The sequence below is a fragment of the Sorex araneus genome, chromosome 5 (assembly GCF_027595985.1).
Source record: "Sorex araneus isolate mSorAra2 chromosome 5, mSorAra2.pri, whole genome shotgun sequence".
NCBI classification, from domain to species: Eukaryota; Metazoa; Chordata; class Mammalia; order Eulipotyphla; family Soricidae; genus Sorex; species Sorex araneus.
The window spans coordinates 176294440-176320738 of NC_073306.1; the positions used below are offsets into that span (position 1 = coordinate 176294440).

Sequence of the window (26299 nt, forward strand, 5' to 3'; positions counted from 1 at the left end):
TTCTGAATTTTTTTATAGTAATTCACATGTTGACAACAGTATGAAAATTACTAAAAAGGTTAGTTTGGGTTTTTAGATTTAAATTAACTTCTATTGAAAGATGGTAGAGAAACGATTAGGAGCTTGAACTCTGAAGCCATCTTGTCTGGTTCCAAATTTCTATTCTGCAGCTGTCTAGCAGGGAGGCCTGGACAATATTTACTTACCTCTTTCTATTTTTAGTAGAATTGGTTTATGCTATTTCTTTACTTCTTGTTTGGGGCCCACACCTGGCTATATATCAGGACTTACTCCTGGTTCTGTGCTCTGGGATCACTCCTGGCAAGGTTGGGCACTTTGCAAGATAAGCAACCAACTCACTGTACCGTCTCTCTAGCCTCGGTATTTCTTATGGCCATTAAGTTATGGAGAAAAAAAGATAAGACATGTTTCTAATACGCGAGTTCAAAACACTGGCATTGTTTGGTGAATCTTAATTTGTTCTTGTGCACTTTTTTCCCCTTACATTGAAAAGCACCACACTTAGGATGCGAAATTTAAATTGTTATAAATTGAGATGCTTTTAGATGAGTTATTAAAGTGAAATGGCTTTTGATGAATTTTTACAGGGCCATATCTTATACTCCTGGGACCCTGGAGTCTTTCCATTCATGGTTTGGGTTAGCAGTGCAGTGCTGGGAAAAGAGGGACGTGCAGTGATGGGGACTGAACTAATGCCTCATTCATGCTAGGTATGAGTTCTTTCCTAGCTGTGTGAAATAGAAGACCCCGGTTTCATTCCTGGCACCAAATGCCCCACTCCAAGCATCACTCAGTATGGCTCTGGTTGCTGCCTCTGGCTCTGTAGTAATTAGGAAGCACAGTGGAGTGCAGATGTATCGCAGTTAAACATAGGAGGGCTATCTTCTGAAAGAGTATCAGTATTAGGTCTTTGGCATTCCTAACAGCTGTTAATTACAATTCTGGAACGTCACATGCAGTGGTTCTCAGGGCTCACTCCTGGCAGGACTTGGGGGACCATATGGGGTGCCCAGGAATCAAACTTGGGTCAGCTGCATGCAAGGCAATCGCCCTGCACAGTGTGCACTCCAGCCTTATTAATTAGTTTAATAATTATTTTATTTCATAATTAGGAGACTGAGCTTTAGAACAGTTATGTGACTTAGTTGAGGTCACACAGCCAGTAAGTCACATTCTCCAAAGCAGGTGTTCTGTGCCATCATCTCAACTCAGTTCAGGAATAAAACAGATTTTAGAGTGTACTACAGGAAGATGCTGTAAGCTAGATACTGATTTTTGTCTTTTACTTTGAATACAGTGAACGGGCTATTTTTAGACTAGTGTTATTATAAATTAGAAATGAAGATTTACTTACAATTATGTATAGAGAAAAATAGCTGTCTATAATGTAGACCTATTTCATTTAGATAAGCAACTATTTTCCTCTCTTCTAGCGCTAATAGATGAGATGAAATTTAAGACTATGGCAATAGTATTTTGGTTAGTGACAATATATTTGAAAATGGGGAAGTATTTCAATATAGTTACTAAAAATCTTTTATATGATTAGTCATACCAAAGGATGTTGAAAGTTTGGAATCTCACACGTTATCTACTTTATAGTATCTGTGTATTGTTAATAAGCTGCAATTAGAGAAATTTAATTCGTTTTTAAAAAATCTCTGCTTTGTGCTGCGACATTCATGTCTGTGCTCAGGGGTCAGTCCCGGCTTGGAAGACCTCATGTGACAGAAGGCATTGTAATGTGAGCCAAATGCAAGGTAAATACCCACCCATGTACTACTGGCTTGGTCCCAGAAATTTAATTCTTTTAAACTGACTCTGTAGGAAATAGTTTGACTTGTAAGTAAACAGTACACAAAGATATTTTTCCTAATCTTCAAGATAAGTGTAAGTTCTATGCGTTGGTCATTCTCCCAATAGATATCCACAATTTAAAATTGTATGCCTTCAATGTATATCCCCCAGAGAAAGTTAGCTTAAGATTTATAGTACATAAATATTATATACCTGTGAGTGCTAGAATAGCCACTGTGGACTCTATATGTGGCAGCTAATTGTCCTGAGGCATTTCCTCATTCCAGCTATACAACAACCAAGACACAGATATGCTTAATATTCCATTTTAATAATTGGGGATACCTCGACTTACTCTGTACAATCAATGTTACTGGCAGAACTGGGAGTAAAATACTGGTTTATTTCTGCAAATCCTAATTCAAAGCTATGTGAAGTATCTCCAAGTTTCTCAATTCTTTGTTTAACAATTATGTTCTAAGTTAGGATGCTAAAGTTACCAGAAAAAGAGAAAAGCTTTAATATGTGGACCTATACTAGGATATTTGCTTCCTAATATCAAGGATAGAGATAAGTGATCTTGTAGACCCTATTTCACTTAGCATACCAAAAGCACAAACTAGTCAGCTATGAACAGAAGCAGCTTGGCTCTTTGTCTCTGATCTGTGACATGCTAAAGAAGGTAGTTTGCAGTAACCAGTATTTAGTTCCAAGAGTTGGCTGGAAGATGATGCTGGTTCACTAGCCTGAAAACCATTTCTAACAGTGATTTGTTGCACTTGCACCATCAACATACGCTGTTAAAGTAGCATGCTTTATACCTAAACGGTTGCATTTATTACTTGAATTAAGGGGTGAGGCTTCCAAGCAGTTACTTTGGGATTCTGAGGACCCCAGTGATTCTTGGCCACCTGGGCCAACAGCTCAATACAAGGGCCAAAGGATGCGTTGCTGCATCACCTGGGAGAGGCCCAAGGGGCGGGGGACCTTGTGCTGGGAACTGGACCTGGGGTCTGTGGAGCCTTAACCCAACTTACCATCTTCTTGCCCTGCTGCATACCTGCAAAATTATCTTTCACAAAGCCCTCTATCTGCTTATAACAGATAGCTTAAAAAATGCTGAGGAAAAGAGAATACTGTTTAACCCTCTTGTTGAACAAGACTGAGAATTTATGGGCATTATGTCATTAGTGAAAACCAATTACATTATTAGCACCAAACAAAAGGTAAATGCAGACACAGCTACCAAAATCACTGTTGTGACTCTCGGATGCATGTAATCTTCAATTTCTGGAAATAAAATGTAGATAACTTAATTTTTTTATTAATAAGCTTTATTTGAGTTAAAGATAGTAAACAATGTACTTTTATTTGCAATTTAATGATGCAAATTATTGCAATTTAAAATAGTTTACAGTAATTAGTTTAATACGTACTAAATCATTTTATCTTTATATATAAGGAACTAAAGCTAGTCATTTATGAGATTTAACAATAATTTGAAAATTTTCTATGGAATTTTCCCCAAGTGAATTGCTAGTTATAAAGCTCATTATTGCCAAAATACTTTTAAGAGCAGGAACCCAAGTCATTAAATGAAAATAAGCACATTTGTAAAAAAGTGCTAAGGAAGAATGTGCACAGAAAACATGCACGTATACATACTTTCCAATAAGCTGTACTTTGAGGCACTGTCTTCTCCTAATTCTGTATATAACACTCTATAGAAGGACTTTTTAATATCCATGTGCTACTGCAGGAAGATGATTAAGGCAACCACGTGCAGAAAGCCTGTGTGAAATGCACACAAAATATACTAGTGTTCCAAAACTAAAGGTTTGCTATGATAGTTTGGTTCCCGAAGGGCCTTGGAGTGTCTTCATGTGATTAAGAAACGATTTAAGAATGTCACTACAATAATGAATGGTACATAAAGAATCTTTACCTTAAAATGAGTCTTTAAGTTTTAAACAGGCAAATATTTCATTTCTATAATGTTTTATAGGGTAGTTATGTGATTTCATTCAATAAAGAGATGATTAGTTGAGAAAGCCACTGACCTAAACCCCAGTATAAAATGGACAATTTCCAAATGCGGAATGTTTTAACATAGATGTTGGAATTCAAAAACTGACAATCTTAAAAAAAACTCCCAAGTTTTATCATATTGCATAGCTGAAAATTCATTTACTACTTATGAAATTGTTCTGTTCATTCAAGCAGAATTTTGCTCCAATCTCCTTCAATTTCCTTCTTTCATACTGTATAGTGGATCCACAAGTTTATTGTGCACATGCATTAAACCTTAAAGAAAAAAAGCAAAGTTCTAGTTGTATTGTTATTTCAAATTATCATTTACTTTAGAAATCAAAAGATTTTATAACAGTATTTTGGCTCCCATCTGATACAGTGTGGTGGTTTAAAAATGCATTAGAATGTTTGGTTTCACCTACTGAAGAAACATTAAATAATTGTTTATGGAACTATAGACATAAATTATGGACAGTTTTTCCATATTTTATAATTAACATCAAAAGTAGGAGCAGTTCTTGTATGCAGGAGCTTCTGTGTAACATAACAGATCTGATCATGACTTGGTGAGCATATTTTAATCACATTAAGATAAATTATAATTGGTATACTTATAAACTTTTTCTTGGAGCCCAATGGGGAAAAAAAGTTGTTTTCCTGTTACTCAGGTCTTAGTGTATGTTATCCATGGGAGAAAAAAAGATTTTTCTTATTTTGAAATATGGTCAGGTAAAGAATATGAAGACTGTGGAAACTGAATCAGTGTGGTTTCTTAGAACTGAGATTATTGGATTAGGAGAACCAGGATTCTTATAGTAAGCTGATGTTCTCTAAGATTTCACACACATTCTAAAATCCAAAATGAAGATCTGCTCATCAGATAGGAACAAGGAGTACTGAGAAATGTTCATGTTGCATGAGAAAAACTAAAATGAAAGAATCTTATGCTAATTACTAAATACACTAAGTCATTTTATCAGCATCCCAGAATTAACATTTCCTTTAAAGCTCTTTCTTTTGAAAAGTTCGGTTTATGTTACTACCCTTAAACTAGCTGATTATCAAAGTAAACTATAATTCTCTTGATTTTTTTCCTTTCTTTTAATTCTACCACAAAGTTGGCATTACTTTCAAAACATAATCCGGACTATCGATAGTTCTTCATGACAGGCTTCTGTAAACTGACTACTTCTAACTCAAAACACGACTTTAATTTTCTTCTCCCTATTCTAACATACAATTTCTGCAGCTAGTTTTACTACTGCCTGTGCTCTGGGAATCACTTCTGGTAGGACTGGGGGATTGAACCTGGATCAGGTGTGTGAAAGGCAAGTGTCCTACCTGCTACAGTTTCTCTCTCCAGCCCCTTACTACCTACACATTTATCTCCTCAGCCACCCACAAATTACCAAGAGTATGTACCCAGAAAACGAGATGCCAAATAATGCACTAAATGAAAAGGAAAGCCCCTGCCCTTCATCTAACTTTTTAAAATGGAATATATTTTATTTTCTCCAGATTATAAGTGATTAACTAATTTGTGACAAGTATCAGCTTTCAAGCAGGGATACTTCTTACACATTTTTTGACTTTCACCTATGAAACACTAGTAGAAGACATACTTTAATCCATATTTTTGACTGATACAAAAATACAATCTATATTTACCAAAAATATACAGTAAGGGGTAATTTTAAAGGAACAAAGGATACTTGCTAGTGGAAACAATTTACCACAGATAGCACAGCGGGTAGGGCGTTTGCCTTGCACACGGCCGACCCAGGTTAGATTCCTCCGTCCCTCTCAGAGAGCCTGGCAAGCTACCGAGAGTATCTCGCCTGCACGGCAAAGCCTGGCAAGCTCCCCGTGGCATATTCGATATGGCAAAAACAGTAACAAGTCTCACAATGTAGACATTACTGGTGCCCGCTCGAGCAAATCGATGAGCAATGGGATGACAGTGCTACCTCCAAACAGAAACAACCACATTGAAGATAGGATTTATGTCAACCCTATGATGTGGAAGATGTTATCTGCTGGAAGCTTTTCCCAGAGTGAGCGAGTCTGCCCTCTGTAGGCACTGAACACTCAGAAGGGTTAAAATAATCTTAGGTACAACCAGGAGGTGGGTGGGACACTTTCAATTAAAGAAGGCAGATTTCCAAGGCAACACTAGCTGAGTGATATTTTTTTCCTGAAAAGGATTTGTAGGCCAAATAAGTTCGGGAATCTGTCTTAGAAGAGCACCTTTGAGAGAATCATTCTACCTGATACAATACATCTACCAAAAGCTCTTTGATCATGGGAAACATTACAACTTTAAATCATACACATTTTTTAAAATAAAGAAACATTAAAAATTCAACTCCTTTACAATTTTTTTTTTTAAAAAAGAACGATACATTGGCTTTGACTTATATTCAAGGCTACTTCAAGCTACAGATTCTTTTTTAAGTATTTTTAAAACAAGAAGTTCTAAGTTGTAAGAATCAACTTTTGTTCAAGGCTTTGATAAACAACTGTTACTTAAATCAAAATTTCTCCTAATTATTATTATTTTTTTTTTTTTGGTTTTTGGGTCACACCTGGTGATGCACAGGGGTTACTCCTGGCTCTGCACTCAGGAATTACTCCTGGCAGTGCTCAGGGGACCATATGGGATGCTGGGATTTGAACCTGGGTCGGCCACGTGCAAGGCAAACACCCTACCCGCTATGCTATCACTCCAGCCCCCAATTTCTCCTAATTATTAATAAAAATAGATTTCCTGACATGTTATAAGAAGAAAAGTGAAACAGCATAGCTTAATACTATATTGATACAGTATTGGCTCATTTGAGTTCATCTGTCAAGAAGCTACTGGGAGAAGAACCCCCCAAAAAGGTGGAATCAAAAAGTGTTCACCATGGTATAAAAAAGTGTTTAAAACAAGCCAAACTGTTTCTAGAGGTTTATGTCTTTTAAAAGGCATATGATGAAATAAGATTTTCACTAAATTTTTTTCTTTTTTTTTTGGCGGGGACCATGCCTTGGTGGTGTTGAATAGTTATTCCTGGCTCAGTGCTAAGGGATCATTCTTGGTGATACTGAACCCAGGCCAGCCATATGCAAGGCAACACTTTACCTGCTATACCATAGAACTTGCCCAAGACTTTTATTAATTCTTCACTTGGATATACTTAACCTCTATTTTCATTAGAAGCTCAAGAAATAGAATAACAGCACTTTTTTAGCGAAGGCAGAAAAAAAAGCTTTTGGATGATTAGAAAAATCACTGATAATAATTGTATTATACAATTGTGCATATAAGACATTTGAAAGTATAGAGTATATATGAATTTATAAATATCTTCTCCTGCCTGTATCAAAATTCCTTTCTGTAAAATGGTCTCTGTATATTCCAGAACCATCTCTCTCTCCACTTTTCTGTATATTCAAAGAAATAATCTGGCAGAGGCTGATATCCTGAACATCTTCAGAAAAAATACAGAAAAAAAGCATATTCCATCTACAAATTAGAAAACAGAATGTCTCCAAAGAAGGAAATGGAGCAATTCTTTCATGAATAGCTTGTAAATCAAATTGTTTTATAGGACCTAATAATATGTGTGTGCTAAATAAATATGCTTAATACTTATTTTCTTCTTTTTAAATTATCTATGCCCTTTTGGAAATAATGACTACAGGGGGAAAAAAGGATGACATATTATTTCATAGCCTGAGTGTAGTATACCTCTCTGAGGAAGTATAACCCAAAGGATCAAAGTACAGAAACCAGTTAAGCGTAATTTCGTTTACTCACCTCTGACCACAGTTGGCTGTGGAACTGGATAAGTAACTTAACATCTCTATGAAACCTGTTGACTTATCCATAATTCAAAAATTATAAATATAAATACCTACTTTACAAATTACAAGAAATCAATAACTACAGTGGCAGATTTTGGGCTCTTTTATTTGCTATCTATATGTTTTTACTAAAAATAAGCCATGGACAAAATTTACTAAAAATAAGCAATGGGGGAATAAGCAGTGATAAAATAAGACAAGAACAGGAAGCGAACTCAAAGGGCAAGAGCATACATCTCACACAAGGCCTCAAGTTTGATGCCTAGGACTACTTGATGCCTCACACAGCATCGGATGGAGGCCCCTGAGAAATGCTGAATGTGCCCCTGGTTGCCCCCATCACTTGGGCCCATGTAGCATTGCATGTGTGGCCTGGATGGGAAAGTATCTCTGAGTGGTACCTGGGGCCTCTCCCCATAACAAAACCAGAAGCAGACAGTGCAGAGGTTTAGCTGAGGATCGCTGGAACTAGAAAATGCTACTGTCAAATCCCCCAACACTGATATTAAAATGTACATAATAAGGATTCAGTTTATGAACTCTGTAAAAACATGAACGTTAGTGATAAATCCAGAAGGCCTGCATGGAAATGCTGGGGTAAAACCTCCTAACGAGCTCTGTCTCACAACTGTCTCTGAGAGACACTCCACTTTCATCTCTCAAATTAATCAGAAGCTAATCATTGTTTAGGTTAACTTGATGTATTTATGACTTTGTAAGTAAAAAAGCTAGTAATTTTTCTTTGTCTTTAATTTTGGTTTGCCACACCCAGATGTTCTCAGGGATTACTCTTGGCAGGCTCCAGAGAACCCGAGCTGACTTCGGGCAATTAGAGTACCTCCATCTCCAATAACATTTTTAAACACTTCAATTTAAGAAATAATAAATATAGAGAAAAAGGTGCCTTAGAGTCAATAAAACATGGCAAATTTTTTACCTCTATCATGAATGTCCATGAAAAACAGGGTTGTTTGGTTCAGTACAGCTTCTCTAATGCATGTTACATATTAAAGTAAAAATGTTAAATATATATTTATTTGCCTATTACCAATAGGATATATACTATAGAGTAACCTACCTATATTATAACCAATTTATAATATTTTGATACCAGCTATATTAATGGATGATTTATACAAAATATTTATAAAGCTTATTTATATGTGTGTACTTAAAGTTGACTCAAAAGCAGGGAACAGCTTTTAAATTAAATGTAGTCAAATTTACCTGGAAAATCTCCTGAAACACCCATTATATCAACTACATGTGGTTTTATGTACACAACTGGTACTAAGATTTAAGGACTATTGAACTAGACCACAGTAAGAAATGAAAGGAAAATATATATATATACAGAAGGCTGGAAAATGAAACATCTCATTACTTGAAGTTATTTCTGTGTATTTTGACATCTCGCTATTTAAAACTTCAATATGTTTGCAAGGATTTATTCAAAATTGTAGATTAACTGAAAAACTGGGAGAAAACATCCACTGAGTAGGCTCTAAACAGAGCTTGGGGAAAGGCTGGTCAGGTAGCTATAATTAGAAAATCAGAAAGGTTATTTATAGACATTTCTTATAGGGTTAACTTAACCCTTAAATATTAGACATGAAAGTAATATATTAAATTTTAAATTCCAAGAAAAATCTTACTTAGTGGAGATAGAAGAAACTCTCTTCATTAAAAAAGGAATGAACATTGCAGGTACTATTGTCTGCGGTGAGGCATTTCAGTTCCTGGAAAGGCTGGACTACTCATGTGTCCGTACAAGGCCAGTCTTCAACAGGCCACAGTGGACATATTAATTTCCTAGTGGAATTAACTTCCCACCATCAACTTCAGATCTACAGTGGAACATTCTCATGTTCTGCACCTGAAATTTTAATGCTCACCTTTAAAGTATTTCACAGTTTTAACTCTTAATTCTAAAGTGGCATCTTCATCACACACAAAAATGGTTCGGGGATGCTGCTGAAAAGCGGAAACAGTCCACATGTGATTGACTCCTTCTTCGATTGCTTTGTACAGGGCAAATGCCTTATGTGCACCTGTTATGAGGATCATAACCTGAAAAATCATGACATCACTTGTTAACAAGAAATAAAATATGCTTCAACTGACAAAGAGTCTTATTCACGTGTTTTTCACCACACCTGTCTGTACTCAGAGCTTACTCCTGGCTCTGTGCTCAGAGATCACTTCTAGTGGGGATCTTGGGACCATATGTGTTGCCAGGAACCAACCTGGGTTTGACACATCCCTCTGGCCCCCAAAATCTTTAAAAAAAAAAATGAAACAAACAAGCACCACTATCATTTAAGATTATAATAAAAGATAGCTTTTGATTTCTTCATGGTCTGAAGTACTTATTGCTACTTTTCCAGGCAATAGCAGCAAAAAAGTATTTTCTGAATTTAAGTTAAAATGACTTCTTGTGGTATAGTACTGTGCTGTGGTATAGTGTACCTTTTGTGTGTTATTATGTTAATATACTGTAATAGCTGTAAGTAAGCACATTAAACAGAGATGCACAAAAGAGACTTCAGAGGGGGCAGAGAGAGAGTACAGTGGCTAAGGTGCTTGCCTTGCATGCAGCCAACCTGGGAGCCAAGCCGGAAGAGATCCCTGAGCACAGGGCCAGGAGCAAGCCCTGAGCACTGCTGAATATGGCCCTAAAACAACAACAACAAAAAATTATTTCCTGCACAATTCAGCACTAAAAGATACTTTAAAAAAATACATAGCGGTAGTTTTTAGATGAAAAACTCCACTTGAACAGCAGTTGTACTTGTGGATGTTCAAGTCTAGACATGCTGTTGCCAAGATCAGTTGCTGTACCCTGTCTGTACTTTCTTCAGAGCCTGTCACCCTGTTGACAGACAGGAATGGAAGCTCAGGTCTCCATATAATTGAAACACTTCTAATCACAAGAAGACCATTAAGCCACTGTTATTTTTCAAGGAAGGAAAAGGTATCCCAGTGAAAAGGCGTCCCAGTGGAAAATGCAAGTATTTGGTGGGATTTGCCAAAGTCAGAAAATATTCAACCTGACCTAATTCCAAAAGTAGTATAGTGTTACCTGGCACTGAAACTTTGTCCCAGTAGTCTCCAAATAGTATTCACGTAAAAACAGACCAGGGACAGAGAGATAGGACAGCTGGTGTATATGCTGACCCAGCTTTGATCCCCAGCACTACGTACACTCCCCCAACCACCACCGTCATCGATGCCTGAACGCAGAACCAAGATTAAGCCTTAATTAAATCAGATTAAGCCTGGTTTGGGTGTGGCTCAAAACTAGACCAAACCAAACCAACAAAGATGGATCACAAAAATCATTATATCCCTGGGCCTCAAGCTAGAGTAAAAACAGGCATGTGAAGCAATATACCCACAAAGAGGGGTTACTTCTTAGATTTCCAAAAGCAGTTGAATATTAAATGTTTCAGTGATTGACGGGGGTTACCATGACTAGGAATTTAGTTCTATTATGAGTAGGATACACTAATAACACTAATTCAGAACACTAATCCCCCTGGAAACAACAGACACCAAAGGGAAAGAAGGAAGGTCAAAGAACATTTAATTCTTACTTCTCTGGCATCCATGACCGTCCCCACGCCAACTGTCAGAGCCATAGTTGGCACCTTCGACAGATCTCCGTCAAAATATTTCGCATTGGCCAAAATGGTGTCCATTGCTAGAGTTTTTAATCTTGTCCTTGAAACTAAACTGGATCCTGGTTCATTGAAAGCGATATGACCATCTGGGCCTATTCCTTTCAAAAGAAATACACACATATGCATACACATAAATACAAAGTAAACAGTGTATCTCAGATAAAGTAATGTTTCTCAAAGGCAATATATTTTTACAAACAAGGACGTAGTAAAGCATACTTACCTTATTTTTATTAGAGCTGATTTTATTAATGTGGTAAACTTTTATTTGATTCAGCAAGTATTTCAAGGATTTCCATACACTTAGGCACTGAACTAAACTTGCATTTTACCTTACATTAGAATACATTTTACAGTTTTAAAGTACTTTCACATGCATCATCTCAAATAATTAGTCAATAACCCAGTGAGATTAAAACCTATATCTATTTCCCATCACTTTTAAAATCAAAAGGAAATGATGTTCCTGGATCATATGTGACGCGTTCAAGGTAAACACTTTAGTAAAAACAGAGGAGATGCAAGTCTTGATCTTCTGATCTCTAGCCTAATTATCTTCATACTTGCACGTTAAAATGTTTGGCTCTACTCTCAATCAGGTAAGGAAATAGTGGGTCTCCCTGTGGTATCCTGTATTATAGTTTCTTCACTAACAAAAATATCTAAATTGGACAAAATACAACCTAGGGCAACAGTTCTTTTCAGAGACTTTTCACTGTACCCTATTAGAAGAAATATTTGAAATTGCAACCTAATACAAATATACACATTAAGTACAGTAAAAGCAAGAATGGTATGGAATAATACCCTTATTAGGAGCCATCAAAGGCAGAGCCTGGCAAGCTACCCTTGGTGTATTTGATATGCTAAAAACAGTAACAACAGGTCTCATTCCCGGGACCCTGAAAGAGCCTCCAATTATTGGGAAAGACTACTAAGGAGAGGCTGCTAAAATCTCAGGGCTGGGAGGAAGAGACTTTACTGGTGCCAGTGCGAATAAATCTATGAACAGCAGGATCACAGTGATCACAGTGATCAGGAGCCATACAAGTTACTTTCAGTTACATTCTATTTTATTAACAGAACACACAAAAAGAAAATGCTGTATATGACAGGATATATTGACTTCATGACCTAATAATGGGTGATAACCACAATCTCAAAACTGCTTTAAGGAGACCTACTGCTGGCTCTAACATTCTAGGATTGCCTGTAAGATACAGATAAGAATATGACAGTCTTTACTTGAAGGAAAGTGGAGGCAAATCATTTCATAAAATGAAGAATCATTCCGTGACATAAATCAAATTCCATATTCATGTACATGACTGGTCAAATTTCTAAATTCTTTAGTCAAAATATTAACATTTGTATTTTGCCTATTTGCTTTGATAACATGTACTCTCAACAATGATTGAGTGATTTTATCTGCTCTACAATAAGGTCAACTGTGACAAAGAGTAGCGTGGTTCTGAAAAATCTGAGAAGAAATGAAAGCCTCTGGAAGCAGATATAAACTACCAATGCATAATCATCTGTGATTTTTCAATACAGGACTACATATTTAAAACCAGAACTACATATGGACCATTATGTGGAGACTGTTCCCACTATTAAGTATGTATTGCTTATTGAGTTTTACAAGAAAGATAAACATTTCTCTCTGGGATATATGAAACTTCTGGTTTTCCTTAAGAATACATACTACTGCCTTGATAGAGAAGGGAACACCAAGTAGAGGATGTTGGGAGGGTCCATTCGGGTTGGAAGATGCGAACTAAAAGTAGACTATAGACCGAACATGAAGGCCACTCAATACCTGTATTGCAAACTACAATACCCAAAAGGAGAGAGAACAAAAGGGAAAGCCCTGCCTAACAGGCAGGGTGGGGTGGGGGGATGGGGTGGGGGTGGCGAGAGGGATACTGGGATCATTGGTGGAGGTGAATGGGCGCTGGTGGAGGGATGGGTAAACAATCACTGTATGAGTGAAATGCAAACACAAAAGTTCATAAGTTTGTAACTGTACGTCACAGTGATTCTCTAATAAAAAATTTTAAAAAAAGAATACATACTACTGCCTAAATATTTTTATCTCTCTACATATGAATGGAGGGAAAAGGATGGGACGAAGAAAATAAAAAGTTTTAGAAAAAAGACAGGAAGTGTCCAGACAGCAATACCAGTGGGCAAATTACTGCTCTCACTGGAGACCTGGGTCATAGAAGAGCAGAGCAAAACAGAAATGGTCACTATAATTCACCGTGGGGAAGGGTCAGTACACTCTCCTCTTACTGATCTTGAGTAACAAAAATTGAAATTCATGGTAGAAAACCATATTTCTAAAATGTTTCAAATGCTTTAGAGCTTTATAAGACTTCTGAGTAATTACAGCTCCTTTAGATTTCTAAAGGAAATCTAGAAGCTACAGTCTATTCAGTGTCTTTATGTCTAAACCAGAGGTTAGCAATTGCTAGTACACAAATCAGTGGGAGTAATGGTCACAAAGCACTGGTCTGGACGAACATGCCATCACCTTTATAAAACAACTCCAAAATTCACGCGTTTGGTTCCCAAATTATGTGGGGCAAAACGTAAACTTGACTAGTGAGGACTCGATAGCACCGAGGGTAGGTAGGGTGTTTGCCTTGCATGTGCCAACCCAGGTTTGATTCCTCCATCCCTCTCGGAGAGCCCAGCAAGCTACCAAGTGTATCCTGCCCACACGGCAGCCTGGCAAGCTACCTGTGGCGTATTCAATATGCCAAAAACAGTAACAACAAGTCTCAAAAGACGTTACTGGTGTCCACTCGAGCAAATCGATGAACAATGGGAAGACAGTGCGACAATACTACAATGCTTCTGTCCTTTTACCACGAAGAACAGCACATGAGGCATAAAGGCTTTCAGCAAGGAACAGCTGCCTGTAAGAATAGATCGGTGGGGGCTGGAGAGATAGCACAGCGGGTAGGGCGTTTGCCTTGCACGCGGCCGACCCGGGTTCAAATCCCAGCATCCCATATGGTCCCCTGAGCACGGCCAGGGGTAATTCCTGAGTGCAGAGCCAGGAGTAACCCCTGTGCATCGCCAGGTGTGACCCAAAAAGCAAAAAAAAAAAAAAAAAAAAAAGAATAGATCGGTGGTGTTTGAGCATGCTGATGCACTCACTGTAGTTTCTCCATCCTTGTATCTTGCTCGGCTACCCAAAGAAGGGAGCCAGAATCATTAAACTCTACTTCTGTAACTACAACTAAGGATAAGCAGTGGTCCCAAACTGAAACATAGATTTCTCTCTCTTGAAATGTGACTAGGGATGCAGAAAGGAAGCAGGCATCGGGAGTGAGGCATGTGACGCTGGCACTGCAAGGAGGAAGCCAATGAGCTCCTGTGCTGGAGATCTCGGGTTCCCCGGCTCTCGTTTGTCTGGACACTGGGCTGCTGCAATACTGCCATCAGTTCCTTGACTGGCCACACTCTTCCCAAGTAACTCACCTTTAGTCCCATAAGCAGGTACCTGTTACCTGCAAACAAAGGTGGGGGCTGGAGTTTTGGCCATTGTTTTTGCTTTATTATTCTGCATGTTCATTATTTTATTTTTGCTTTATAAACAGAGAACTTTTAGAAACAAACTATTTTGAGACCAACTTCAAAATTAATTCCTTTAGATTCTGTTTATAAAAACAGATGCTTTTCATTGTATTGCTAGAGGTGGGTCAGACATAGCATAATGCACCTTTATTTATTTATTTATTTATTTATTTTTATTGAATCACCATGTGGAAAGTTACAAAGCTTTCAGGCTTAAGTCTCAGTTACACAATGCTCAAACACCCATCCCTTCACCAGTGCATATATTCCACCACCAAGAAACACAGTAAACCTCCCCCCCACCCCCCAACCCCGCCTGCGTAGCTGATAAATTTCACTTTACTTTCTCTTTACTTTGATTACATTCAATGCACCTTTGTCTTTCACACTTTTGCTATAAAAGGAAGAATGAGAACTTTTGGAGATATATATATATATGTGTATATATGTGTGTATGTATATATGTACATACATATACATATATCTATATATCAATATACCTATATATACACAAATATATATACTTCCTTCCCTTCTCTTTTCTACTGAAGGAAAGGAACTCCTAGTGTATTCCCTCAGTATTTTCTCAGCAGTGAACAATTGTGGATTAGTGTTCTAAGCTCTTCTCATCCTATTATTTCTAATTCAGAGGAGAGGTACAGGAAACCCCATTCTGGTCTCAAGCCCAACCTGCAAATCTAATCCAACTTTATCTTTAATAAAGCTTATATTTTTACCCCATTTGGCTCAGTTCTTAATTTTTATTTTTAATTAACCAAGCCCTAGAACAAAAGAAGAGTAAGTGCTAAGACTCAGAATTCAAGCCTCATGTTGAAAATTCAATATTTAACAATCCTAAATCAACAAAAGCAAAGAATCACATGAGATTCTTTCATGACTAGAGCATTCATTAATAAGTTGTCCCAATTAGGAAAGAGTTAAAAGAAAATCCTAAGGATGGTCAAATAGGAAATAACAGACCCTGAACCAATACAAGCCTACAGTGAAGGTATCAGAAATTATTTAATTTTGTGTGTGTTGATGGTGGTGGGGTGGAGAAAAGAATAATTACAAAGATTAAGACAAAAATTGCTAGGAAACAAATTTTTTCAAGTAGTGAGGGTATAAATATAAAAAGGATAATTTTGCACAATTTCACAGGGAGAGCTCAGGTAGCTTCCAGTAAGAAAATATAATAAAGAAATGACTTAATTAAAAAATCTTAAGAAAAGGGAAACAGTCTCCTAGAAACCTTGGACAAGAGAGCTTCATCTCAAGCATTTTAACCTATTAATGTCTTCTGGAAGGCAAGCAAAAGGATAAAGTGGACAAAATGCAGTTAAGAAATTCTTATTGTTGGGGCTGGAGCGATAGCACAGTGGGCAGGGCGTTTGCCTTGCACGCGGCCGACCCAGGTTTGATCCCCAGCATCCCATATGGTCCCCTGAGCACCGCCAGGGGTAATTCCTGAGTGCAGAGCCAGGAGTGACCCCTGTGCATCGCTGGGTGTGACCCAAGAAGGAAAAAAAAAAAAGAAATTCTTATTGTCTGCCCTCCAACCCCACGCTGCCCCCTCCCATGTGTGTGTGCGCGTGCGCACACACACACACACACACACACACACACACACACACACACACACACACACACACAGAGTAAATCATTTTCAGTATTGAGTCTCATGGTATTTACCTCATGGGTTCTTATGTAAGATCCAAAATGAACAGAAACAACCTGGAGCTATAGTACAACTAGGGCATTTGCCTCCCACAAGGCCAGCTGGGGTTCAATACCCAACAACAAATGTTCTTCAAGCCCTACAAGTAGTGATCCCGGAGTACATCCCCGAGCATAGCCCAATGTGACCCCAGAACCAAAAATAAAAATAATTAAGAAAAAAAAATCTTCAAGAGAGAAAGCAAAAAGATGGGGAAGAGAAAATCCCATTAGGTGGTCGGGGTTTACACCAAGCCCTGTGCTTAGGAATCACTCCTGACTGCAATGCACTGGGGACCGTACAGGATATCTTGGGTTAAACCAGCATCAACAGCATGCAAGTAAGTGCATTAAACCTTGTACTATTTCTCTGGACCTAAGAAAAATATTTTCCAGGCAGCCATTTCCTGTAATGAAAAATACAGAAAAAAAATTGTGTTGACAGAAAAAAAATTCTATCAACTATGTGCATTTTATATAATACTATTACTTTTTTTCTGTTAATTGTGAGGCTACAGTGGGCACTCTCTGGGGTGCCACTGTGGTACCAGCACTCAAAACACAAAGCTTGACATATGCAAGGTAAACTCACATACCTAGCCCTGACAATACTTCTTGCTCTAAGATAAACAGTTAGTATATGATTACTAAATAGAAGTCATTCTAACTGATTTTGGTACAAAGTTTAGAAAATCTACAGGATGCATGATTTGTGCACACAAATGCACAAATTTCAAGTGCACACCTTGAATATTCTCAAGTATTTAAATTTTTTGAGCATTCATAATGGTGGGTGCAAATAATAATTATCTCAGAACTGAGTCATATGGACAGAACTGGAATGCAAATATTTTCCAGAAACACTGAAGTAATATTGGCAAATTTTACTTAAAATAGATACATTTCTATTGTGATAAAGCAAAAACGGTCTAGCTTGGATTCTTGCTCAGATAAATATCCACCCGATCTATACAATGACAGACTGTCAATTATGCTAGCTTTACAAGGCATAGATAAAATGTTATCAAAGACAATATTTCAGTCTTGCTGGACATCTTTATGAGGTAACTTGGAGCAAAAAAAATCCCAGAAAAGTGAATGAACTACACAACAGCCAACACTTCAGCACTTGTAGATCTGAGACAATGAGAGGATTGATGCCTTCTTAATGAAGTATCAACTATACACCAACTACTGCTACAAAACACTACATAAGTACTGCAGATAAATTCTCACAGATTTTGGAATGGCCAATATTCTGTTTTTAAAATCTGTAATTTTTTTCAGTTTTGTTTTTTTTTAATAATGTTTTTATTTTATAAAGTAGTCCATAATGTTTCGGTACATTAAATATTCAAACACCAATCCCACCACCATTACACCATCCCACCACCATATTTCAGATGTTTCCATCCTGAACCCAGTCCCTGCCCCAAAGCAGAACTGAAATAATACATTTTGTTGTTTGTTCTAAAAAACCACTGAAAATGCTACGAAAAAAAGTATTGAGGAAAGAGTGTGGAGAGTTTTGTATTTCACCCAGGGGCCATTAAGCCCTTTTATAAAAGATCACTTACATGTTGTTAAAGGTTGAGTCTTCTGTGCTTTATATATATACATAAATATACGTAAATATATATATATATAAATATATATATTTCCTTCCAAGATTGGTTGCCTCTTATTTTGAACCCTATCAAATGTGGTGCAGTAATCTTGGAGTATGGAGAGGGTGTGTGGTTGAAGTATCGCATGGCTGCATATTTGGCCACGCAGTCCAGGAATAGATTCACTCGTGGGTATGCTCTGCCCAAGAATGAACTTCAATATACTTTCCATGGAATGTTAAAAACAAAAACAGGATGCAAATTTATGTTTGACTTCAATATCCAAATTTTTCCGAGGGAAAACCACCTCCTCAAAACCAAAGGCTTCCGTAACCATAAATCAGGTTCAATGCAGCTCCTTTGAAGATGTAATCTGTGTGATTCTGAGCAATCTTACAATGATTATAAGACAGATCCAGAGAACTTCATGTTAATTTAGAAAGGTAGTTCCCAAAGTGGGTGACATGGCTCCCAAGAAGTACTGGAGCACTAAAATAATTGGTGGTGATGTGTGGCAGGGTTGGGGGTGTGAGGCCTTCGTTAATTTCAGACACAATTGGGGCACTGCCTGTTCCTCACACAAAAACATTTTTGCTTTTAGAATATATAGATTCAAATACTTTATTGATCACTTAAATTGTTTCATCTCACTGAAAATGGGATAAGAATTTGTGATCAGTCTTTAGTTAATATGAATTAAGCTGCAGAATTCTCAATATGAAATTTGAAGTGAACAAATACTTAACTAAATTTCAGTTGCAATTTGTACAATTTATGTACACACTGAATATGGAATTTCAGGTGCAGGATATTTGCCTTCTCAGTAGATCAAACCCCAGAACCTAATATGGGCCCCAAAGCTCCATCAGGAGCACAGAGCCAAGAGTAAGTGCTGAGTACCATCAGCTGTGGCCAAAAATTTGTTTTAAATAAAACAACAACAAAAAAACCCAAGTTCAAGTCTTAAGGGATAGTATTAGAATAATAAATAGTATTTAGAAAAAGAAACATAACTTTTTTAAGGTGGAAAACTAGGTGTAAAGGCTATTAGAAAGTTTACCAGGGACCTACTTCTCGAGACCTAAACAATTTTAATTTGTATTCTTAAAATAATTTTCATTAAAAAAAAATTAAATCAGGGGACTGGAGCAATAAAATAGTGGGTAGGGTGTTTGCCTTGCATGTGGCTGACTTGGGTTGATCTCTGGCATTCTGGTTGTGCAAATCAGGAGTAACCCCTGAGTTCAGAGCCAAGAGTAACCTGAGCATCGCCAGGTGTGGCCCCCAAAATGCCAGTGGTGGGGTTGGGGGAGGGAGTGAAATCAGAAATCAGTAGCTAAATAAATGGTTAAAAAAAATTAGCTTTAAGACCTAAATCAAATATGAATAAAGATTAGTGAGAAGTGTTTTACATACCTCCAACAAAAAGATCAATTCCTCCAGCTTCTTTTATTTTTTTTTCAAAAGCATCACATTCTGCTTGTAAATCTGTAGCATTCCCATCAAGTATATGAGCATTATTGGGATCTATATCAACATGCTTAAAAAAGTTATTCCACATGTATGAATGGTAGCTTTCAGGGTGATTTCTGGGAAGTCCTAAGAATAACGTTAATAAATAAAAATGTAAATATTCAAGAAATAAAATGGAAGTTTACTTTCTTGATTCAGCCAGAAAAACTATGCAAATTATACAAATTTTCCACATGTTAAAGGTGTTTATATGGAATAATGTTTATTAGATTCCAGGCACTATTTTAATTACTGGAGAGAACAGTGAGTAGTTTGGCCCAAAGTAATGAATTATTTGTAAGTTGCAGAGCATAAAAGGAATACAGATCTTCTGATGTTTAGTTATATAATTCTTCAACTATACTGTAGCTAGCAACACAAAAATAAAGACTGGTTTTATATAACTTCAAACCTCAGGATGGACAGATAGTACAGGAGTAAATGGGCTTGCACTGCATGTGGCTGACTCAAGTTTGATTCCCCAACACCATATAAAGTCAGCACCCTCCCCCTGAAATCCTGCCAGGAGTGACCACTGAGCACAGAACCAGGAGGACTGCATGAGTACCACCACGCATGTCCCCAAATTAAAAAACAACAACAACAACAACACTTAAAGACCTCATCACAAAGTAGCATTTTATACTCTATGTATTCATGCTATATTCAAAAATACAAGTTTAAGTTATATATTTGCATTCTCAAAATATATTCCTTTTAAATACAAAACCTAGCACATAATATTTAAATAGAGCTTACCTACATATTCATCCATGTTAAAGGTCTTCACATATTTAAATGAGAGGTCTCCATTCTTATGAAATTCTATTAGTTTTTTATAGCATCCTAAAGGTGTACTCCCTAGAGCAAAAATTTCATTATGTAAAATAACTTTTAAATGTTTTTTTAAAAAACGTAGATAACTATTTTCTTATAATAATATTCCACAGTCTTTATTCATTTGGCAATTTAAATACACATATAATTAACAATTCTAAATTTAATTAATCTCTTTAGAATATCTTATAATATCACTAACCTAGAATTTGCTGAATAAAGCTGGAAATCAAAAAGGATTATAATTTGGGAGACTATTCTAGGTGAAAATAAGTCTGAGAGGTAGGTGAGGCACAAAGAATACAGACTTTTAAATGTCAAACTGATTAAGATAATAATTATATGCCAAACATATAGCAAACATATAGTTTCTTCCACAAAGTTTGCCTGGAGATATTCTGAATGTTACATGGTGGGGAGGAATTTTGAATGTTACAGAAATGTATGTTCACATTTCAAAATAAAAAGAACAGATGACTGGTTAAAGAAACTCTGCTACATCTACCAATGGAATACTATGCAGCTGTTAGAAAAGATGAAATCATGAAATCTGCATATAAGTGGATGGACATGGAGAATATCATGCTACGTGAAATGAGTCAGAAAGAAAGGGACAGGCACAGAATGACTGCAGTAATTTGTGGAATATAAAGTAACATAATAGGAGACTAACACCTAAGGATAGTAGAGATAAGGGTCAGGAGGATTGCTCTATAGCTTGGAAGCCGGCCTCACATGTTGGGGGAAAAGGCAGCTGGGATAGAGAAGGAACTGCTAAGTAAATGATGCTTGGAGGACTTGCTCAGGATGGGAGATTCGTGCTGAAAGTAGACTATGGACCAAACATGATGGCCACTTAGTACCTGTACTGCAAACCATAACACCCAAAAGGAAACAGAAAGAGGGAACGTGCCTGCAACAGACAGAGGTGGGCAAAAAAAAAAAGGAAAAGGAAAAAAGGGTCAGGTGTTAGTGCAGCAGTTCGTGCACATGAGCCTGGTTTGACTCCCAGCATCACATGGTCCCCCCCATCCAAACATGACAAGTGTAGCTCTAGAGGCTCCCAGACTTCTGGCGGGGGAACCCAGTCATCCCTGTCACTGAGCACTGAGGGTGCGTGCAGCTTCTCTTCCTTGGGTCCCCAGCACTGAACCACTGGTCCAGGTGGCCGAAAGTTGCTGGTGGAGCCCCTGGTGTCTTCCTAAAGGTCATCTGGGAGGCCCCCAAAAAGGAAAAGAAAGAAAATATATATACATATATATATATATGTATATATATATATATCTCAGTATAATTTTAGGTGCTGCCTGGTGATCAATAAGGTTAAACAACTAAGTTTGAACTGCGAAAGACATCCAAAAAGAAGAAAAGACTGCTATAAAGAGTTATTGAAAAATACTATGATCTAGGGACTACACTATCAAGGGTGATTAAATGGGAAAGTATGGGCTGTGATGATTGTGAAGATTATAACTATGTGCAACCTGTCAATCGTAATAAAGTATTACTCTGCTAGGAGATGTTTATAATGGGGGAGATTAGGCATAGAGACATAGGGGTGTGGAGGGATGGGAAATTTCTGTAGCTTCCCAACATTTTTTCACTGCTGTTTAATTTTTTAAGAATCTAAATTAAAAACATTAAGTGCCACCCCTCCAAAAACAAACAAACACAAAGAAATAAAAAACCTTCACTATTACTTAAGTTAGGATATTTCATTTTGCCTTTTGGAATGGCAGTTAAATTAGAGCTTTGGCACAAGAAAATAGTAATGAAATACAAATATTAGATCTACATTTATTTACAAGTTTGTTTAATCAGTAATATGATAAAAAATTAACAGGCACATATTTTACTTAGGGAAACCCCTCAATTCTATAAATTTGAGTATATATATATTTTTAAACACTGATGTTACCTGTAGGTAGGCCCAGTGTAAAGTATCTGTCCTGACCGGGCTTGAACTGAATGATGCGATTGCAGATGTACTTGGCTGCCCACTCACTGGCCAAGTCATAGTTATCAAGAATTACAAGCCTCATTATGATGATGCACAGTTTCCAGAACGTGAAGTTCAAATCTGCAAAAACACCAGCAGAGAACACTAAGTCATTCACAGATAATCAAGCGGCAGTGTAATACACCGATGACTTTTAAAAGGACATTAGTTCATACAGACATACATTACTATATGAATACAATACAGTCCAACCTTTATGGTCACAATTACTGCTGTGTTTTTTTGAAGAGACCTTGGGTACTGGAGGTAGGCAGGTGATTTACATTTACAGATTGTTCCTTACAACAATCTTCTAAAATAAATATAATAGTTTTAGATGAGCAGACAGACTCACACAATTTCACGGTTTATGCAGTAATTAATGGCAAAGTCAGAACTAAAGTCAAGACAAACTTAAAAAAACATAAAGATACCATACTTCATGTACAAAGATTCCATACATAATACAAACTCAAAGAAAACAAAGCAGTATTCATTTATTGATTGTAAATTAATGGTAGCACCAATTACTCAGCAACTTTTCGGTACTTAATAATGTCACTAAAAATAAGAAGTAAACCTGTCATTAAATAGTGTTTTATTTTGTTCGCTTTTTGCTCTAGGGCCCCACTTTGTGATGTTCAGGGGTTACTCCTGGCTCTGCACTAAGGAATTACTCCTAGCAGTGCTTGGGGGACCATATGGGATGCCTGGGATCAAACCCAGGTTGGCCACATGCAAGGCAAGCACCCTTCCCACTGTACTATTGCTCCAGCTCTACATATGTTTTTATAAAAATGACACCTGTATTTAAAAGTCAGTCAATGCAGAAAGTTTAAAAAAATTCAGAAATAATCATTTGATACTTACGAATATCAATTAATCATTATTAGATACCAATTATCTATGAATAATTAAATAGAAATAATTTTTAACCATGGGATATAATACACACTAATTTTAAAACAAGGAATAGAATTTAGTTCTTACATTCAATTAAAATAGTGAATTCAAGAAAATGCTGGTCTGTAAAAGAAAAAGTTTTTCCACAAAAAGCAAATTTAGGCTGGAGCTACAGTACAGCAAGGAAGGCACTTGCCTTTCACATGTAAGACCCAGGTTTGATCCCCGGCATCCCATATGGTCCCCCCATTAGGAGTGATGTCTAAGTGCAGAGCCAGGAGTAAGACCTGAGCACTGCTGAGGATGACCAAAAAAACAGGCAAATGAAAAAGGCAATTTTAGTTCCTGAAAAAAAAAAGTGAGATAAGGAAAAAAATATTAGACAAATACTAAGCCAGTAAGGTCATTTAAGAACTGCATGATTTCAGCTTGGACAATGTAGTTGTGGAACTACATCCTTAGACTTCCTCAATTGTGTAAATATATGACTTATTTTATATTTCTGAGATGTATAACATATTCTATAACCATGAGCCTTAGATTTTTATTTCTTAATTATGTTGGAGGTATTAAGTACACCAATTATTTTATAAATGGCTTCAGCAGGACAGAATTCTGTACCATCACCCTTTACACAAGGTACTAAGTGAAATTCTTAAAAGTAATGGGAACAGTGAGCTTTATTATAACCAATATATGGAATTTAAGATGATGTCTGTAAAAAAGACAACAATTTGAACTGTGACACCACAACAAAGAAGTCATAATTACCACAAACTAAAATTCTGGCACAGTGTCAAGAGATAAATAGAATGTAAACAGTAATTTACACTGTCAAAACACTGACATGGCTTCTATGTACATCACTAATTATCACAGAGCAGAAACAGTTTCAAAGGATAAGCCAACCAATCAAAATGTGCTGATTGTCAAGCCGATCAATACATATTCACTTCTAACAGGAATATTCCACAAGCTGATTACTGATTAAAAAGAACGATAAAAGATATTCAAGAGACAGAGGAGAAGGGTGTTAGAACTTTCCAAGCATCTTCTATGTTCTAAGTATGCTCTTTTGCAGTTTAACAGACTAGCAGGAGCCTAGGAGACATCAAGCATCAAACCCGGTTCTACAGACACAAACGGATCAAGGAGCAACTAACAAACGTCTTGGCATCGCTTCATAGTCTCTGCATCATAGCACAACTTCATAGAAACTATCCCCCTCTGCCCCCCCACCCCACCCCCTCCACAGTTAAGGACAATTGTTAAGGCTCTTAAGGGAGTATAAGATCTAACCAAAGAGTCATTCATGCCCCAAACGCACCTTCGAAGCAAGAATCACCCCGATGCTTCCATCCTGTACTTTTGCAGTGCTCACTGGTGGTCCTTAGAATCAGGTGAAGTTTAGGGACAAAAAACCCTATGCAGTACCCTCATTACAAAAGAGTCAAGCATATCTCTCAAACCAGGTACTACGGGCTAGGTTTTTTTGTTTGTTTGTTTTTTGTTCAAAAAACATCCTTGAAGGGGTTAGAATTCAGGCAAACGAATCAACTCCCCAGCAGGAAAGGACAGGATGTTTGGGGCACGTTTACTCGGATTTTTCACCCGGCGTGTCTCCCAGTCTTGGCCAGGGCTCCCAGAGCCAGACTGCCCTGCAGATGTCAAGGTACTCGGGGGAAAAATCCAGCACCCGTCCCCGTCCCCTCCCCTCTCCGGGTGCTGATTCATGACAGAGGTGCATCTCCCAGAACGCGCAGGCAAGCCCCCACCCGTCCGGGAACTTCAGCCCTGCACGGGAACTTTTGCACGACTTGGGTGACAGCGAGTCTCGCTAGCATCCCCGGCTCGGGAGTCCCTGCTCCGGGCTCCCGTCTACACCGCCGTCCGTGCACTTGACCTTAAAAGGGATCCTTAAGCGTCCCGAACCCACCCAGCCCGGGGATGGAGGGCGCGGGAAGGCGGGGTGCGGGTCTCCCAGACGTGCCAGAGAATCCCGCACGCCCACCTCCCCGGCAGCCTCCGGGGGGGCCCAGCCTCTCCCGCCAAGCCCCAGCCGTGCAAAGGGGGCTGCGGTTCGGCGTTTGTAACAAGTGTCAGGCGAGGAAGCGTCCAGCGGGGAGGCCAGCGAGAAACGCTTTTCCGGAAGTCCAGTCTCCAAGGGGACTGGCGGCCAGGCAAGGGCGAGGACGCCCCGCGACCCCCCGCAAGCTCCCCGGACCCCGCTCCCTCGGTCTCCGCGCAGAGCCGACCCGAGGGAGTCACAACCCCGCCGGGGGCCCCGCCACCGTCCCCTCCGTGGACCCAGCCGCGAGCCCACCTGCGTCTCCGATGCTGGCAGAGCCGGAACAGGCAGCAGCCGGCGACCTCGCGGCGGGGCCGGCGGCCGAGCGGAGCGCGGAGCCCCGGGACCCGGATGCAAACGGAGGCGCCCGACGGGAAGGCAGCGCGGCCGGCGGCGCGGCGCATGCGCGGGCTTGGCCTCTCCAGGGATGAGCCGCTGCTAAGGTCCGTGGGCTCGGGTGTTGTTGCGAGCCGCTTACACTGGGGACTCCCTCCGGCGCCTGCCCAGGCCTTTGGGGGTGACTCTTTGTTTTCGTCCCCAGGCTTGACTGCGGTCGTCTTTTGGGCTTATGGGATTTGAGCATGAAGGACTGAGTTTAACAAGAAGTTCTCTAAGTGTAAGAAATGCGTATGCGTCTAAGCATGACTTTCCCTGTTCCTGGCAATGATCCTGTGAATTTTAATTTTTT

At 38.4% G+C, this 26299-nt stretch overlaps 1 protein-coding gene across 4 annotated transcripts in view; it reads right to left on the reverse strand.

Moving 5' to 3' along the window:
- GNPDA2 (glucosamine-6-phosphate deaminase 2) overlaps nt 1-25978 on the reverse strand; it is a 40184-nt gene extending 14206 nt beyond the window's left edge. The window contains exons 1-8 of one of the 4 annotated variants that reach the window (XM_055137680.1): nt 25867-25914; nt 24871-24932; nt 22560-22721; nt 20564-20665; nt 19709-19891; nt 11295-11479; nt 9594-9768; nt 123-4122 (exon numbers count right to left, since the gene is read on the reverse strand). In XM_055137680.1, coding sequence (XP_054993655.1) covers nt 4061-4122; nt 9594-9768; nt 11295-11479; nt 19709-19891; nt 20564-20665; nt 22560-22683 — 831 coding nt within the window. In that variant the 5' untranslated portion in view covers nt 22684-22721; nt 24871-24932; nt 25867-25914 and the 3' untranslated portion in view covers nt 123-4060. Of the gene's footprint in view, nt 1-122; nt 4123-9593; nt 9769-11294; nt 11480-19708; nt 19892-20563; nt 20666-22559; nt 22722-24870; nt 24933-25866 lie in introns of those variants that run through there. The other 3 variants (XR_008630140.1, XM_004608000.2, XR_008630139.1) reach the window with 3 other exon arrangements.
- Between the last annotated feature and the right edge of the window lie 321 nt (nt 25979-26299).